Raw genomic sequence first — 17,645 nt, forward strand, 5'->3', positions numbered from 1 at the left:
GTGATTGTCTCTGATGCTGAATGTGCTTTTCTTTCTCTAGATATGTTGTATGTATATGTGGATGAAAATTAATGGAAGTATAGCTATCTGGAAGGTAGATATATACAGTAACAGGGCCAAACATGCAAAAACACTAGCATGCTCCTTTAATCATATTTGAGACAGATTTATTTGATTTTTTCAATATTTAACATACAATTGAAACAAATATGGTAACAAATCAGTTAATGTTCCTGTAATCATCCAGAAAAACACTATTAAAGAAAAACACAGCTATTCATCATTGGTTTGTATTTAATAACTGATATGCAGAAAAATAATGTAACCATTATCAATATAGGTATTTGCAATATTTACTTTTATTAATCTTAACATCAGCATTCTGTTGAAAAAATTAAATATGGCAAAAACATTAACTGTGTAATAAATAACATCTCTTGATATTTGTTAATCCATGCTGTACATTATCCATGCTGTTGGAGTTCATGTTTCTTCATGCTGCCTCTGCTCACTGCAGTCTGCCTGGAAGGACAAGCACAAATCTGATTCAGAGGGAGTGATGAACACTGCTATTTGACATGATCAATTTTCAGGGCTGGACCAGGTCTGTTTGGGACCTTAAGCAGAGTCAAGCTCTTTTAAAATGAACCATTAGAGCCACTTATTCGGCATGCTGCGTTCACTACATGACTGCCTATGTGATGTCAAAAATGATGTTGTTATTGGCTCTATTTTTGTCATTATTATTCCTATGACTGTCATTCCAATTATTATTAACTTGTTAATATTAATATTACCACTGCAATTACATTATTACTATTTTAAAATTCTAGGTGGTATTTGCATTGAGCTCCCCCTCCCCTCTCTCAAAACCTCTCTCTCTCTCTCTCTAAACCTCTTTCTCTGTCTCTCTCTCTCTCTGCCTCTCTCTCAAAAACCTCTCTCTCTCTCGCTCTCTCTCTCTCAAAACCTAACATAGCAGCAGCGGATGGCCGCCCATCCTGAGTCTGGTTCTGCCCGAGGTTTCTGCCTCTTAAAGGAAGTTTTTCCTTGCCACTGTCACGAAATGCTCGCTCATGGTGGGATTTGTTGGGTCTCTGTAATAATATTATAAAGAGTACAGTCTAGACCTGCTCTATAGGAACTTAACTTCTGTTATGAATTGCTATATATAAAATTTAATTGAAATGAATTGAAAAACTGGATGTCACAAAATTTCCTGCAGCTTAACTCTAGCAAAACAGAGATTGTTGTGATCGGCTCCCAGCACATAGCAAAACAAATCTGCTGGTTCCCTGTTGGAACACATACACATATATACATAATCTTGGCATTTGGTTTGATAGTAATTTAAGCTTTGAGCAGCACACAACAAAACTTGTGCAGTCTTGTTTTAATCATCTTAGAAATATTTCCAAAATATGATCTGTTTTATCTTTCAAAGACACAGAGACCATTTTACACGCCTTCATCTCCTCATGCCTCGACTATTGCAACAGCCTCTTCACCTGCCTCAACCAAAAATCTATTAATCGGCCACAGATTGTACAAGAGTCAGTTGCCAGGCTTTTAACAAGATCCAAGCGAAGTGATCACATTACACCTGTTTTAGCCTCCTTGCACTGGCTCCCAGTATGTTTTAGAATTGATTTTAAGATCTTACTGTTGCGGCTGACAACTAGAGGTGACAGGGCACTTTATAATGTGGGTTTAGAAAAGTGCTTTATAAATAAAGATTATTATTATAATTACTGGTTGAGAAAAATGCGATCAATTTTGCCATCGAATGGGAGACTGCATGATTTCTTTGTCTTTCAAATGAGGGCATGAGAGAAAAGGTTTGGGAACCACTGACATTAATAGCATGGCAATGCCAAAGGAAAGAAAAGCTGTGTTTAATTCATTATTCAGACATTGACATTTGGGCTGTATTTGGTTACATTCGTGTCACCAGTATAAGCATCGATAGTGGATAAATAGCAGTATATACACTTGCACGCTGATTTAAAATGGTAGTTAAACTACTGACCTAAGCAATGTTTCAGGTACCCACATCATGATTTTAACAGAAACCTGCAAGGTTATCAGAATATTGTGGGAGTTATAGCAAAATCAAGCAGTGTAACTTCAAAATACCTACAGCCCTAATTTAGACATAACTGCCCACAATTTTGTCTTCTTAAGCCATGGTGAGTCTTAGTGACATTTGAGTTGTGGACTTCTGTTGTTTGTTGAATTGCATTAAACCCTATGTTCGTACATTTATACATACATTTATAGAAAAGCATGCCATTTGTTGTCTGAATGATAAGGCTTTCTTTAATAAACTCATCCATTAATAGACACAACACACAAAACACACAAAGCCCAGCCTCCTTGTATTGTCAGACAGCACTTGGGTGTGAGTGTCAAACAAATCTTCTAATGAGTAAGCCGTGATTAAGATCTTTTGTTGAGAGACGGGGAGAGGTCAGAGACACTTGCCTCTGTATTACAACACGGCATTAGATAACAATCAGTTACAAAACACAGAGTCCAAATTCATTTCTTATAATGTTGCTGTAGATAAAAACATCTGTATCGCCAACTCTTCAGCACTTAGCCTTGTGTTGGGCTTGGTAACAATGCATATTTGAGATAATCAACTTGGTTTCTATGAGTCAAATAAGTGGAAGAATTTCCTAAACCCATAGAAGAGAATGTGCTGCTTCAACTTATCTGAAAAAGTAAAAATGACCAAACATGGAGATACAAGACTTATATAAACATGCATTTAACTCAAATCTAGCAATGTGAAACCCACCAATTTCAAGATGGGTGGTTTTCACAAGCATGTAATCCTTTAACTCAAGTTTAAAATTAATAAACTTTGTTTTTTACCTGGTAGGGACTTCACAGATACAGGAAAAAAAAAACTAAGAAAAATAGATTTTAAAAAGGCAAACTATATTTACCTTATCCAATTAGCTAAAAGGCATGTTGGAAAGGTCATACAGCCTGCCAAACCTAGTCTGGGCCTCCCAGCAGAACTAACTATAGAGCCTCTGACCACAGGACATGACTCATTCACATGTTTATCCACTGTCAGATTACTATTCAAATGGTAACATTAATCAAAAATCAACTTGAGTGTTAAAAGGTTAACCTAATGCAAACATCACACCAGAGCTGTGTCACTCTGGTATTAAGAGGAACATGTGGCACTTCTTGCTCAGAGGACAGCTCCTTTATTCTTGACAGTCTGTTATCACTGATCACATGTTTGACCATTTCCTGTTCAATTCATCATATTAGGACAAATGAATGATAGAAAGCTTTTCTTCTCTCAACTTTATATATTTCACTAAGACAACAAGTCAGTGTTCTGATTTTTATTTTTATTTTTTGTACATATACTGGTCACATTGTGAAACAATGAACTAGACTCAACGTCTATGCCCCCTGAGAGGCTGCATTTTTCACTTCACTTCTCAATATGTAAGTGCTGGACATAATATATGACAAGCTTGCTGTAAACGTTTGGACAGGCCACTGGGTCATTAGAAGGATTTATTCCCATACAGCTGAGCAGCTAACAATATACTTGGATGAATTAAGTAAGCTACCTGATGCTTGATGGCTCCCATTCATCCAGAGAATCTCAAGGATTCACTGCATAGAACCCTGTCCTGTTCTTCCTGGGTGTGTCCCCCTGTTGAAAAACATGAGAGGACCAAATTCAAACATCCCAGGCTATTAATGAATAAGGCATACGTTTATGAAGCAATGTTTACATGTATGTAAACATGTCAACTATGTATTTTCATATACAAAGTGATACAAATACAGAAGCCAAATATAAACACTCAACAGGTCTTATTGTATCTTTGCAGTACTTACAATAATGACAGGGGTTGACCCTTGTTTCTGTGTCACTGGGGTTTGTGGTGTGTAAACTGGCAGAGGGTCCTGGGATGGCTGTTTCTTTTCAGCGTAATATGGATCTTCAGTAGTGTCCATGTGGCTTTCTGTTTTGTTACAACACCATCGAACCAACTGAAACAACAGAGCATCAACATAGTGTATAAAGTAGAGTTAACATCCTATCAGGAATATATGCCACAATTCTGTTATAGGCCTAGACTGCCGGGAGACTTCTCACGATGCACCTCTTTCCTCTCTCCTTCTCTCCCTCTCCATCTGTATGCATTTTTATCCCATTACTGCATGTTACTAACTCAACATCTTCTCTCTCCCATAGTTTTGTGCTTTCTCGTCTCTCTCTCCTCTCTCCTTCTGTCGCTTTCAGCAGGTATTTCTACCTCCAGAGCTGCAGAGTCTGGATCTGTGGTTGTTGGGCCACTAGCTACCCCCGTGTTCCTGCTCGACAACTGCTACTACAGTTGTTGTTATTGGCTCTGTTACTAATCCTGACATTATTTTTCCTATAGCTGTCATTCGTAATATTGTTAATTTATTAATATTAACACTACAATTACTATTCTACTATTTTAAAAATTCTAGGTGGTATTTGCATTGTGCCTCCCTCTCTCCCTTCAGGATGCTGAGGGCCACAAAGGATGCACAAGTTGTGTCCTCTGTCATATTCATAGGAGCCATGGTTAGGCTGGCCATGATGTATTCCGTCATGTATTGGAACATGCACTTGAAAAAGGCGGCCACATGGATGTACTACTATAAACAGTTAAAGAGGAATCCAAACATGGCTGTCCATTCATTCCATATGCACATTAAAAAATTACTTAATTAATTATCATTCCCTGCTGTGCCTTAGTATGTTTCTCTAGCTCCACCTGGTTGACTGCTCACACATGCTGATATAGAAATGATATCTTGTTTCAGCTTCACATAATGTTTCAAATTGGTAGAACAGACCATCCTTATGTTAGACATTTTGACTTGCCATAGGGAGAAGCATAGGTGTAACTAATAACATTAAAGCTCCATTAATGAGATTTTGGGCAAGTTGGGGGCAGAAGTCCACAACAAGCTGAAAATCATACACTTTTGTCTTCTGTTTTGTCCTGTGCAGGTAGTGTACTATGTACTGTGGGTTCATCAGGGCTTTTTCACTGAAAACAGCTGCCTGCTGATGACTGAACCAAAACACTTTTGAGCTGCAAAACCAAAACAATGAGCTGAAAGAGGCTAATAAGCTCCATAGAGCTGAGAGGAACTGCTGAGTTGGTGATAATTGTCTGTGGGGGTCTGAGCAAAATTACACATAGTCATTTGAATTATTGTTAATATAAAAATATTGATTAGTCCAGCTTTACTTATGAGTCTGTTCCAGTGAGTCAGCATTCATAATACCATCAGGCCCCTGGCACTCACACACCTAAATGGTATGCAGCCATTCTTAATGTTATTAGTAATGCCTGTGTTTGACTGTCATTTGTGGATGCACATAATACACAAGATATTTTTTTTCAAAATGGGACAGCTTCAGATTAAATTCATCCAGATTTTCAGAGTTTAAGGTTGTATATGTAAACCCAGCTGTCATCAAAGTAAGCAGTTACTGTAATATGTCATGTAGAGCCAAGTAATAAAAACTGTGGAATGAAAAAGTATATTGTATTAAACCTACTTGATAACTCACCATCATGATAAAGATGATTATGAGTAGCAACAAGATGGCAGCGACTAATACTAAGAGGGCAATACCCCATCCAGGTACCCAGTCACTGCTTCCATCACTGCTGCTGCCACCAACTGATGTCAGGGGATCATTGGGCTTTCCATTTGAAACACTGTGAGAATCTGTGTGTTTGTCATATGGATTTATAGTTGTAGTGTTGTTCACTGCTGGGTCTTGTGTAGGATTTTCTCTTCCATTTGTTGTGTAAATGTCACTACGGTTCCCATGATTTGTCTTGGTGGTTGAAACCAATATGGTGTCATCAGAAGAGGTGTTTGTTTTACTTGAAGATGTTGTTGAGGGATCTCGGATTGCAGTAGTAGTAGATGTGAGTGCTGGAGTAGTGGGAGTAGTGGTAGTTGCACGTGTTGCAGTTGTGGTAGTTGTATGTGTTGTGGTTCTTGTAGTTGTGGGTGTTGTGGTAGTTGTAGTTGTGGTTGTAGTAGTTGTGGTAGGTCTAAGTGTAGGTGTTGTAGTTGTTGTGGTAGTTGTAGGTGTTGTGGTTGTAGTAGCTGTGGTAGGTGTAGGTGTTGTAGTAGTTGTGGTAGTTGTGGGTGTTGTGGTTGTTGTAGTTGTGGTCGTAGTAGTTGTGGGTGTTGTGGTTGTGGCAGTTGTAGGTGTTGTGGTTGTTGTAGTTGTAGGTGTTGTGGTAGTTGTAAGTGTTGTTGCTGTAGTTGTGGGTGTTGTGGTTGAGGTAGCTGTAGGTGTTGTAGTTGTTGTAGTAGTTGTATGTATTGTAGTTGTTGTAGTTGTAGGTGTTGTGGTAGTGTTAGTTGTAGGTGTTTTTGCTGTATTTGTGGGTGTCGTGCTTGAGGTAGTTGTAGGTGTTGTGGTAGTTGCAGATTTTATAGTTGTGGTAGTTGTACGTGTTGTGGTAGTGGTAGTTTTGGTTGTATTAGTTGTGGGTGTCGTGGTTGTGGTAGTTGTAGGTGTTGTTGTAGTTGTGGTTGTTGTCGTTTCTGTTATTTTGTCAACTAAAGAAAAAAAAGAAGTACTGATTACATATATAGAACGTTGCTTCAAGATATAACATGTACATCACTCAGGAGGAACAATTGGAATTATATGTACAAAATTAGATCTTACTGGTTGTATAGTCCAGATTGAGTTGGAGAGTTTGGGGTTCAACGTTGTTGGCATTGGTAAGAAAGTATGCATAGATGATGGATGGATTAATAGAGAGGGTATTGAAGATTACTGTTGCATTTGCAATCACTGATCCAGAGCTGTGAAAGAAAGTATTATTCTAAGCACAGTAAAGAAGAAGGTATACACAACTATATTCGTCATTTGTGATATTCTGATCCAAGAATCATTTCATCTCTTTTTGTAAATAACTACATCCTACTTCCATTTTGTATGCATAAAAAATACTGATGTACTGAATACTGAAATACTAACTACTGAAAAACAGCTGCATATAGAATACTGAAATACTGCAGCAACATTTCCTCAGAAAATTTATTGCACACCACATCTGATACTGCAGGTTAAGCAATAATAGAATCTACTGCCATGTACAATGTTTCTCTGTGCCAGTATCTCCATGATTGAGAGACCAATGATATTGATACCTGAAAGTCATTGCCACAACACCTCCATAGAAGATATATGTTGGACATATAGTAATGTCAGGGCAGGCATAGATGCTTTCAAGCTGCAAAACAAAAAACAAAAAAACAAAAACAACAGATACAGATAAACACTTTTGATGAATGTGCTGTGTTTCAGTCATTATTTTGTGTTACTATATTGTCTGGTTACATTGTAACCTTGGTTCTCTGAGTGAAGAGACTATCTATGTTACATATTCAGTATGTACGGGGAATGATCCCCCTGCTGTCAAGGTACATGGATACTTCTTTAAGACACACCGGCTTGCTCAGCCACACACTGTGTGGAATCACTGATAGTTTGATCAAAATGTGTCTCCGAGTGGGCTGAAAGCTCAGAGAACCAAGATTACAATGTAACCAGACTCTCTGTCATATCAAGACTATCTCTCCATGGCAGGCCATTACATATTCCCAATGGTGGAAAGTATCTAAGAACATTTACTTAAGTACTGTACTTAAGTACCATTTTGAGGTACTTGTACTTTATTCGAGTATTTCCATTTTATACTTCTACTCCACTACATTTCAGAGGGAAATATTGTATTTAATACTCCACTACATTTATTTGACAGGTATAGTTACTAGTTACTTTGATTTTACATACAAAACATGTTTAACTTGTAAAATATGATGTATTATTAGAGTAAAAGCCCTGCAATGACACACAGGTGTTTTCTGATGGCTGATTACACAAAAAATAAAATAAATATCTTTCGTGACCTTTGTGGCTCCTTAATTTAACACTTTGAAAGGAGCTGTTCTGCACAAGGCGTACTTTTACTTTTGACACTTTAAATACATTTTGATGATCTTATGTACTTTTACTCAAGTAGGATTCTGAATGCAGGACTTTTACGTGTCACAGAATATTTAAAAAATGTTGCATTGCTACTTTTACTTAAGTAAAGAAACTGAATAATTCTTCCACCACTGCATATTCCATAGGTACAGGGTAACTCTTTAAGACACCCTGTGAGGAGACAGTGCAGCCCACGAGCCCAGTTCACAAAACAAGTAACAAAGAATTTACAAATGTACACTATTTACATACCAACCAGATCAAGGCCCCGCTAGATGACAAGGCCAAGCCTGAGAGGCAGAAATGCTGCTCAAGGTAGTCTGCAAGACACAAGACCTACCCAAGGAGAACAGATAAAGGTACCAGCAAGATACAATGGCTGAACCTGTAAATGGAGTGGCCACTCAAGTCAGCCCGGCAAGTCACTAAGCTGACGAAGGGAGACAACAAGATGGTGAAGAATAAGCATGTAGGAGGGATTGGCTGCTACATTCAGATGGTAGAACATCGAAAATGTAGACTGAGATGACCACATGGCTGCTGCACATACGGTGGGGATCTAGGAACAACCAACAGAGCTGCATCCATCGATCTAAGGGAAGGCCCAGGCACATAGGGGGTCAATAAATCCTTGATACTATTTGGAGCAAGGCCATTTAACACTTTAAAAGTGATCAATAAAGAACATAACGGACAGCCAGTGTAGGTTGGCTAACACAGGAGTCATGTGTTCATATTTCTTGGTGCCTGTTAAAATTCGGGCAGCAGCGTTCTGTACCAGTTGGAGTCGGTGAAGGGAGCTCGGACTGATAACAGCATGAAGTGCATTGCAGTAGTACAGGCATGAAAAGATAAATGCATGTATAACATTATGTAAATCGGTAGGAAAAGATCTGACTTGACTGGATTGACTGGATTTGAAATAGCTGATCAGATTTTTTGAGGGCCTGTGTGCGATGTACTCTGCCAAGGCCCTGACAGGGCACAGCATGGACTGGAGCTGCTCAACCTCCTATCCCTCAGGAGAGGAGAGTAACCGCAGCCTGACTGACTAGGTCACTCAGATAGAACCTTAGGCATGAATGCCGGGTTGGGGCAAAGGACTACACCCGACCAATCCGGCAAGAACCTGCAGCAGTCACTGTGAACCAACAGTGCTTGGAGCTAATCTGTCCTTCTGGTGTAGTAATGGCTAACAGGAACGCTGTTTTAAAGGGAAAGCCATTCTAAATGGTCTAGTGCTGCGAACTGTAAGCCTCTGGGCAACTCTCTGCCGTCCTTGTTGAGTGTGTATTCGCCGACATCCCTCACAGAGTTATGGACTTCCCTGCCTCCAGCTGGGGCTGCAGAAATGATAGGATGTCCTGGGCTATAGCTGAGTAGTGATCCACATGGTGAGCCACACCATGTGTCTGCAGAAATTATTGCTGATAAATTATTGCTGATTATATTATTATTTGGACAGTGCATATGCATACAAACTCCAAACCATCAAAAGTCGCAGAACAAAAAGCCAACTGAAAGCTTATCCAGCTGTGATCAAGCTGTGCCGCCGCCATCAAAAACTGACGTCTCTTCAACTGAAAATTCAGAGGAAAGGACGTCTCATTTCTCTAAAACTATGTTTCCTCGATTTCCTCTCACCTCACATCTTTTCCCTCATCACCCCTCACGTCTTCAGTGGGAGGGACTGAGATGCAAGGAAAAGACGCAAGTGAGGGAAATGTGGATGCAATTAAGGGAATTGGAATGGAGCCAGTGAACACAACAGCTGTGCATGCAATGTTTTTGGACGCTCCGTATCCTACGTGCTCCATACATAGATGTCTGATCTACAGAAGTAGACACACAGTCTTAACTCACAGTATCACCATTAAATATGTTAAATATACTGTAAACCAGTACATTACTGCTCTTGATGAACACATCAGGTCAGGTGCTCTTCTTTTTTCCCTGGAGTCACTTGTCTTTTGAAAACATGGGTCTAGTGCTGGCACAATTGGAAGAATGATTCTTTTGTACCAATTCTTTTGTGAATTCGATTTGTACTGGATCTGCACTGGTATGTACTGCCTCCAGGAAATAGCCATATGCTTGCACAAGTCTGACAATGACAAAGACTCCCGCCTACTTGGCCTTAACAAACTAACTGTCAGCGATCAAAATTGAAGCAATACAACCTTCAATAGTGTTACAAACTCACTTGAGCACTGTGTGTTCAACTTTAGTTTAGCTTGCTTTAAGCAGTGCAGGTGGTGACTGCTCGATACATGTTCTCCCCTCAGGGCTTAGCATAGCTGTAAGTGCCCCCTGCTGGGACCAAAATACTTGAATATATGATATATTTATAATAAATAATACACTTTATTTCTATATTTATTATAAATATATCAAACTTTAAGTATTTTGGTCCAGACCGCTAGAACTCAAACCTCCCAGCACTACCTGAGTCTGTAGTTGATTTGTCACTGAACTGTGACCATACTAATAGTACTCACCTCACAGAAACAATCCCTCATTAAATGAGAGCACCCAATACTGTCACAGATATGCCAGGCCTCACTAGCCTGTAATCACCCACACCTGCTCCCAATTACACTCCTGCTCCCCATTAGCTCCAATCACAGCTAGTACAAAATCACACCACTCACCTCACCTCAGTCAGTGTCTGACCTCGTTTGAATCTAGGACTCTCTATCACTCAGTTGCTTACCTATTTCCTTCCTCCAGCGTTTCCCGTGATCTCCCCGTCTGCCTCCAGTGATCTCTCTCCATATCCACTATATCTGGCTGTCATCTCAATAAAACCCCTTCTGTCTCCATCTTGGTGTCCCTTGCCTGTCTGTTCCATAACAAATACATCTCCTAGATCCCATTATTTGATATTTTGAAAGTCAATATAGTTCACAATTATTTTTTAAAAAGGAGTGTCTTTAAAGTCATACTGGAAGTAAAAATTCTGCTTTCTAAATTTAGCTAAATCTCCATATAATGTATACTAAAACATATTGTTTATCCCCACTACCACCCCTAAAGTGTAGCACTGTGCCAACACTAGTGAAATATTTATTGGGATAGGATGGGTTATATAGTAGTTTCTGTAAATTCTATTTTCCACATGAAGGTCTAAATGCTAAATTTAAAGTCTTCTACCCACTACCAGGAATGAAATTCTGGTGGAGAAATACTGAATGCATCATATATGTAATTTTTTGTTGGACTTAAAAAAGTCTTTAAAAAGAGTATGAATATGACTGTAAAAATACTTGAGCCAGCCTATAAAATACCACCATTTGTAAGTTTTTAATTCATCTTACCAAGTCACTGACTTCTTTGTACATGGTCTGATATTCCTCAGATGCTGGGTTGAGCAGTGCGACGGTGAAGACTCTGTTGGTGATCTCCATTGGCAAAAAGAAGGCACTCTGTGGAGTAGAGCTGAGTTGCTCCACACTGAGAAAGTCATGCAGGTGAAGAGACTGCACAGTCAGAAGCCCTGCAGGTTTCAGTGTGACATTTTATCTATTAACTTCAGAGAGAAACATGCACCAGAATATCACTCACACATTGATGTTTACAATCTTTTTTGTCACTTCAAAGCCCTGGATATGGCCACAGCTTTGTACCCTCAAAACTGTTTGATTGGACATTAGTGTAGCAAAATGTGGAAATTTATGATAGGGCACTTTCATAATATTGTCAAAAACACTGTCTAAATATCAGCGATGTTTTCATACATTGATTTTTAAATATACATAGGGACTACTGCAGTGTTTCTCAACCTTTTCTTCTGCCTGTGACTCCATTTGTAGATTCCAACATTTCCGTATAATATAACAAGCAAATATCAAAATATCAGTCTGTGACTTCGTCTGGATATCAAGCACTTTCACACAGGGTCAAACCAGAGGTTAAGAAAGCGAGGCCTTTTTTATTTGAGTCCCTGGGAGTGCAGATATTGATGGGTGTTTCTCTGTGCATTATGAGGATTCACTAAAATAGGGACTTTATGGCCATAGTAAATGCAACTTTCAAGGTCAATAATGAAATTTCAGTCTCAGCTTTTAAGCCAAAAGGGACACGTTTGTAAAGTGCTCAGAGGAATGGAAATTTGAACATCTGCAATTCCATGACAACTGGACAACTCCATCAGCTGAGGAAGATTGTGTGACATGATTGAAAGCTCCAGAGCAGCCATTATATGGACCTTGTGGTGAAATTGGTTTGCCAAAAATAATACTTTTTAAAATGGAGCCTCTGATAGGCCATTCAGACACTTGATTCATACCTGCATATTTATATTGCCACTAGGATTTTTGCATTTAAAATCTGTAGTCTCTTGAGCATGTTCAATGAATCTCAAAATATTCACATTTTCATTTCAGATGTCTCATTTTAGAGAACCATACCAGTGTTTTAGTAAATGGGCTAAAATATGCAAAACACCAGTATAGTTCTTAAAGCAGGACATCTAACTTGATGAGTTGTAAATGACACAAATATCAGCGGCCCTGCTACAAGCCACAACGTTCATTTCATTCTTCCAACCAGCTATTAATGCATGAGTATTTCTTACCTGAAATAGCCATGGTCACTAAACACAGAGTACTGGTACATAGCCATCCCACTTGTACCATGGTGAATGCAAGCCAGGCAACTTTTTGTTCAATATTGCTTTAGTGAGCTCTGGGACTTTCTTGCTTGATTACATAAATGGTATTGTAGTCTTTCATGTCAAGGGTTTTATTCATTCAGGGTAAAAATGGGCAGGGATTAGAGGCTGGTCCAGAAATGAATGATATCTCTTCTACATTACTGAGTCTATGATTCAGACATAAAGGTAAATCTGCCTCACATACACCCTCAGAATTTACTTTGGCTAGAAAATAGAGCTTAATTAAGTTTGTGTAGATATCCGTATGTTGCATAAACTATTTATTACAGTTATTATCTAATCTTAGTTTACTTGCAAAAACATTAGTGGTAGGAGCTTGTTGTATACATCATTGTTAGGGTTAATTGTCAAACTAAAAGCCTTGGGAGAATGTGTAGCTTTTATTTGAAATTAAATCTACTAAAACAACACTTTCCCACTCTCTCAGGTTGATGTGAGTTACGCACACAGCTGTTATTATTTGTAGGTAATTGTACCTGTAGTTAGCTCTGTTTGTACATGTATCTGCTACTGGTACTACTGCTGCTATTCACACACAAGAGATTAATAAAGGCACTGTGATATTAAACCAAAAAAATGTTCAGATAGCTGAGCTATTTAAAAAATCTTACGTTAAGACATAAATAAGCATATATACTATACTACTACTGTAATCACTCCAGTGTTACTAACTGTACATGTGTGCAGATGTTGGGCAGCAAAAAAGCAATCTAAAGTTTTCAAGAATATGGGTTTGTTGTCAAAAAAGCCAAAGAACTGATAGTAAGGTATGGTTTCACATAATGTGGATAGTAAATTATGAAAATGTTGAAAAACCTTCAATAGAAGGAAGTATAGACCTGCCAATACTAAATGCAAAGTAATGTTGTTAGTTTTCATGAGGACGTGCAAGGGAGCTTTTTCTTTTTTGAGATCATCACATCCTCCACGCCAAAAACTGTCAATCAACTGTCCAATCTCAGCTTGGTCCATGGAGCGTAGTGCTGCTGATACAAGGTGATGTCAGCCATGACAGACACCCTTTCACATAAAAAAAACTGTTAACTGTTGGCACGCCTGCTGTAAAGACACTGCTACTGACTTATGTATGTATCTTCACTTTGTTTTCTGTGTCATGATTTGATTTTAATGTGGCATGGAAAATTAATGTCACAATGAAAATCAATTAATTCACTTATTAAAGACAAAAGCTTAAATAATTGTCATTTAACATATTGTCAGTGCAGGAGACAAGCAGCTGCTGTAAAACCAGACAGGAGGACGGTGTAGTCCCTCATTCATCTATTGAGAATGACTTCCGGATGGGAGCCGAAACGTCTTGAATCTGAAAACAGTGTCCAGATGACTACGACTGAAACCTTTTCTATGACAGACAGGAGGAGACAACAGGAAAGTCTAAACGTATCATCAGACTTCTAGTAAGGTAATTTACAACGCTGAAAAACATTTTGTGAAAAATTGGCTAATGTAGCACGGTCGGAACAGTTATTAACATATGTTATATGCTTGTTAAATTACACAAGGACATCAGTCAAACAGGGAAAGAAAGTTATTAGGGAGTGTTTAGGCCATGGGTCACAAAGCTGCATTAGCAGGGGAAGGAGGGGGGCTATGGGGGTTGCAGCCTCCTGCTGACCAGAGTGCAAATATAATTTTACCTTTTTAAATAATAAAAGTTTCTGTTCAAGTGCTTGTGCATGCATTCAGCTGTGGTTCAAATCTGAAAAAATATGGTAAATTTGAAGGATAAACATATGTATGATTTCCTACCCAAGTATCTTGACATGACTGCATGCCTTGACCTCAACTAAACGTTTAGAGGAACTGCTAAACATAACTGGCCTTAGCAAATAGCACCTTACCTTTAAATAGTCCAAAACAAACTAAAAATAGGTTATATGGAAAAAAGGGACACAGTGACCAGTACAGTGTTAATTTTGGCAGGTATTTTAGATTTAGTCTGAGTCTCTAGACAAAAATGCTTTTTAGTTTTAGTCACATTTTAGTCATTTTTATGCTTCATAGTTTGTTTAGTTTTAGTCGACAAAAATTCATTACATTTTAGTCAACTTTTAGTCAAAGTGTTTTCTCACTTTAAACTAAACTAATTCATTACCATTAAAATCACACTAGCGCTGAAACAATTAGTCAATAAATATGCCTACCTGGCCTCAGAGCTAAGAATTCATAAACAAATATCTTCCAAATAAATTGCTGTGCAATTCTAGAAACAACAGTTTGACTAGATAGGAATTGCAATGCATGTTCAGGGCTTGCCATTAAGCTTTTTCTGGTAAAGACTGGAGTAAGGACAACTAAGCAAAAATGGATTGAGCATAATTACAAGTTGCTTGTCCAAATATATAAATAAATAAACTTGCAGGCTATAAACTTTACAGCAGCAACACGTGATGCACAGTGACACACTGGGGAACAGTTCTGAAAGCCAACATGGTTGTTCACCATATGTTTCACTCGAAGAACAGGACAATACGTGATAAAGCATTTCACTTGTCTGACCAAAATTTTACTTGTCCTGGACAAGTTATAACGTTAATTGTCAAGCCCTGCATGTTTCACTCACAAGCTTTGAAGCTAGCGAACTGACATTAGCTAACACATTAACCCGGCTAATGTTAGCCTGGAAGCCAGACTCATTCAGTCATTTATTACCACAAACTGAAGGGGAGAGGGAGACACAATGCAAATACCACCTAGAATTTTTTAAATAGTAATAATGTAATTGTAGTGGTAACATGATAACATAATAATAGGAATGACAGTTATAGGAATAATGATGACAGTACTAGCAACAGAGCCAATATCAACATCTGTAGTAGCAGTTGTCGAGCAGGAACACAGGGGCAGCAAGTGACCCACAACCACAGATCCAGTCTCTGCAGCTCCAGAGGTAGAAATACCTGCTTAAAGCAACACAAGGAGAGAGGAGAGAAACGAGAAAGCACAAAACTACGGGAGAGAGTTTGTTTGGGATTTGTTGGGTCTCTGTAATTAATATTATAAAGAGTACGGTCTAGACTTGCTCTATAGGAAAAGTGCGATGAGATAACTTCTGTTATGAATTGGCACTATATAAATAAAACTGAATTGAATTGAATTGAGAGAAGATGTCGAGTTAGTAACATGCAGTAATGGGATAAAAATGCATACAGATGGAGAGGGAGAAGAGGAGAGAGGAAAGAGGTGCATCATGGGAAGTCTCCCAGCAGTCTAGGCCTATAGCAGCATAACTAAGGGAAGGTTCAGGGCTCACTCAAGCCATCCCTAACTATAAGCTTTAACAAAGAGGAAAATCTTAAGCCTACTCTTAAATGTGGAGATGGTGTCTGCCTCCCAGTCCCAAATTGGGATCTGATTCCACAGGAGAGGAGCTTGATAACTGAAGGCTCTGGCTCTGGGAATCACCACATGACCCGCTGACATCATGCCGAGCAGCTGCGTGACAGAGAAAGCTGTCACAACATTGTGAGGTGTGACACGGCAGAGGAGAGCTGTCAAAGCTTCCGCTCTCTGTTGCGAAAGCCTCACCCTCGTGCTGGCTGAGTTCAAGCTCAACAGATGTGTCACCAGTGTCGTTGTCTATAACGCAGCTTCCTGGAACGAGCCAGCAAAAGCAGGTCGTCCAGATAAAACAATACTCTCATCCCTCTCCTGCATAACAGCTCCAGAGACGTCTCCACACATCTGGTGAAAGTGCGTGGAGCCAGGGAGTAACAGATGATTGTATTGATACTGAATTCCCTGGAATGAGAAGCGCAGGAGTTTCCTGTGAGGCTGAATCAGTAGATTCGGGAACAGACTGCGTTATCACACTGCTCTTTAGGAGACAATGTTTGTGTTTTATTTCAAAACAGTTTTGTGCAAAAAGAGTATTCAAGGAACTACACACAACCCCCCCAACCCGTCATTGAAGACAATCTGGCGGTGTCCACAACAGAGTGGACGTGTGGCCCAAACAGTCCGTTCAGACTGATGGGGGCTTCCAGTAGGTCTCTCCTCAATGCCTCAGGGACGGAGGATTGTTGCAGCCAGAGGTGCCGGTGGATTTGCTTCTGCCAAGCCACAATCCTGGCCTGGGAGACGGCGATGGAAGCGCACAAGGTGAGTGATGGGCTAGCGGTCTTACTAATTTCACACGCCATCATGGTGTTTCACTTAGTGGCTAGTTTAGTCAATGACAAGGTCAGCAGGGAGATATTGTTAGCTGCTGCTGATGCCTGAAAGGTGCACTGATGAGGGCAGGGCTGGTTGCTGTCCGGCGATCGTGCTAGCCTGCTTCACCCCAAAAAAGTCTGTGAGGTTAGGCTCAAGAGGGGGAACGGGAGGGAAACCATGCTCCGTAAAACCCTCTACCTTGGTGATGGGGGAATAGGTAGAAACTGGAGCCTTTAGGTTCCTGGGATCTGCTGCAGCTCCTTCTTGACATTTCCTGATTGCAGGAAAGCATGGCCAGACCGGGTCCCATCTTGTTGGCTGAGCCACAGGGATGTCGCCAGACAACTCATCTGGAGGGGCAGTCTCCTGTGCTGGCGGGATGGTGAGGTCTCTGTGGGCAGCTGCCCTACCGATGATGTCTGGCAGCTCCCACAGTAGACCACCTATCGCTGGCAGGGCAGTGGAGTTGGAGAAGGGGACCCCAGGGTCCCCTGGGTGTGCCACTGGTGGGCCACTGCCGAGTTCCGGCTCCTCCAGCGGGGGGAGGGGAGCTAGGGGCGACCCACAAGGAGATCCACGTATGGAGGCAGGGTCTGGTAGAAACCGGACACAGGTTGAGCAGATCCAGAACCACAGAAACAGGGTAGTCTGGAACCGGCCGGTCTCCTTCGACCAAGGCAGCAAAAGCATGCGCTCTGCACTGTTTCTCAGCCTGAGGGACTAGAGCACAGAAGGGGA

At 40.0% G+C, this 17,645-nt stretch overlaps 1 protein-coding gene across 1 annotated transcript; it reads right to left on the reverse strand.

Moving 5' to 3' along the window:
- Nucleotides 1–230: 230 nt before the first annotated feature.
- On the reverse strand, nt 231–12,763 carry LOC122864766 (cell wall protein DAN4-like). Its single transcript, XM_044172391.1, has 8 exons — nt 12,633–12,763; nt 11,374–11,552; nt 7,216–7,298; nt 6,728–6,867; nt 5,603–6,615; nt 3,880–4,035; nt 3,606–3,691; nt 231–522 (listed from the first exon to the last, which is right to left on the reverse strand). Exons 1-7 carry the CDS (start codon nt 12,691–12,693, stop codon nt 3,641–3,643), a joined length of 1,683 nt encoding a protein of 560 aa, XP_044028326.1. The 5' UTR covers nt 12,694–12,763; the 3' UTR covers nt 231–522; nt 3,606–3,640.
- Nucleotides 12,764–17,645: the final 4,882 nt, after the last annotated feature.

Source organism: Siniperca chuatsi, linkage group LG17 (genome assembly GCF_020085105.1).
Source record: "Siniperca chuatsi isolate FFG_IHB_CAS linkage group LG17, ASM2008510v1, whole genome shotgun sequence".
NCBI classification, from domain to species: domain Eukaryota; kingdom Metazoa; phylum Chordata; class Actinopteri; order Centrarchiformes; family Sinipercidae; genus Siniperca; species Siniperca chuatsi.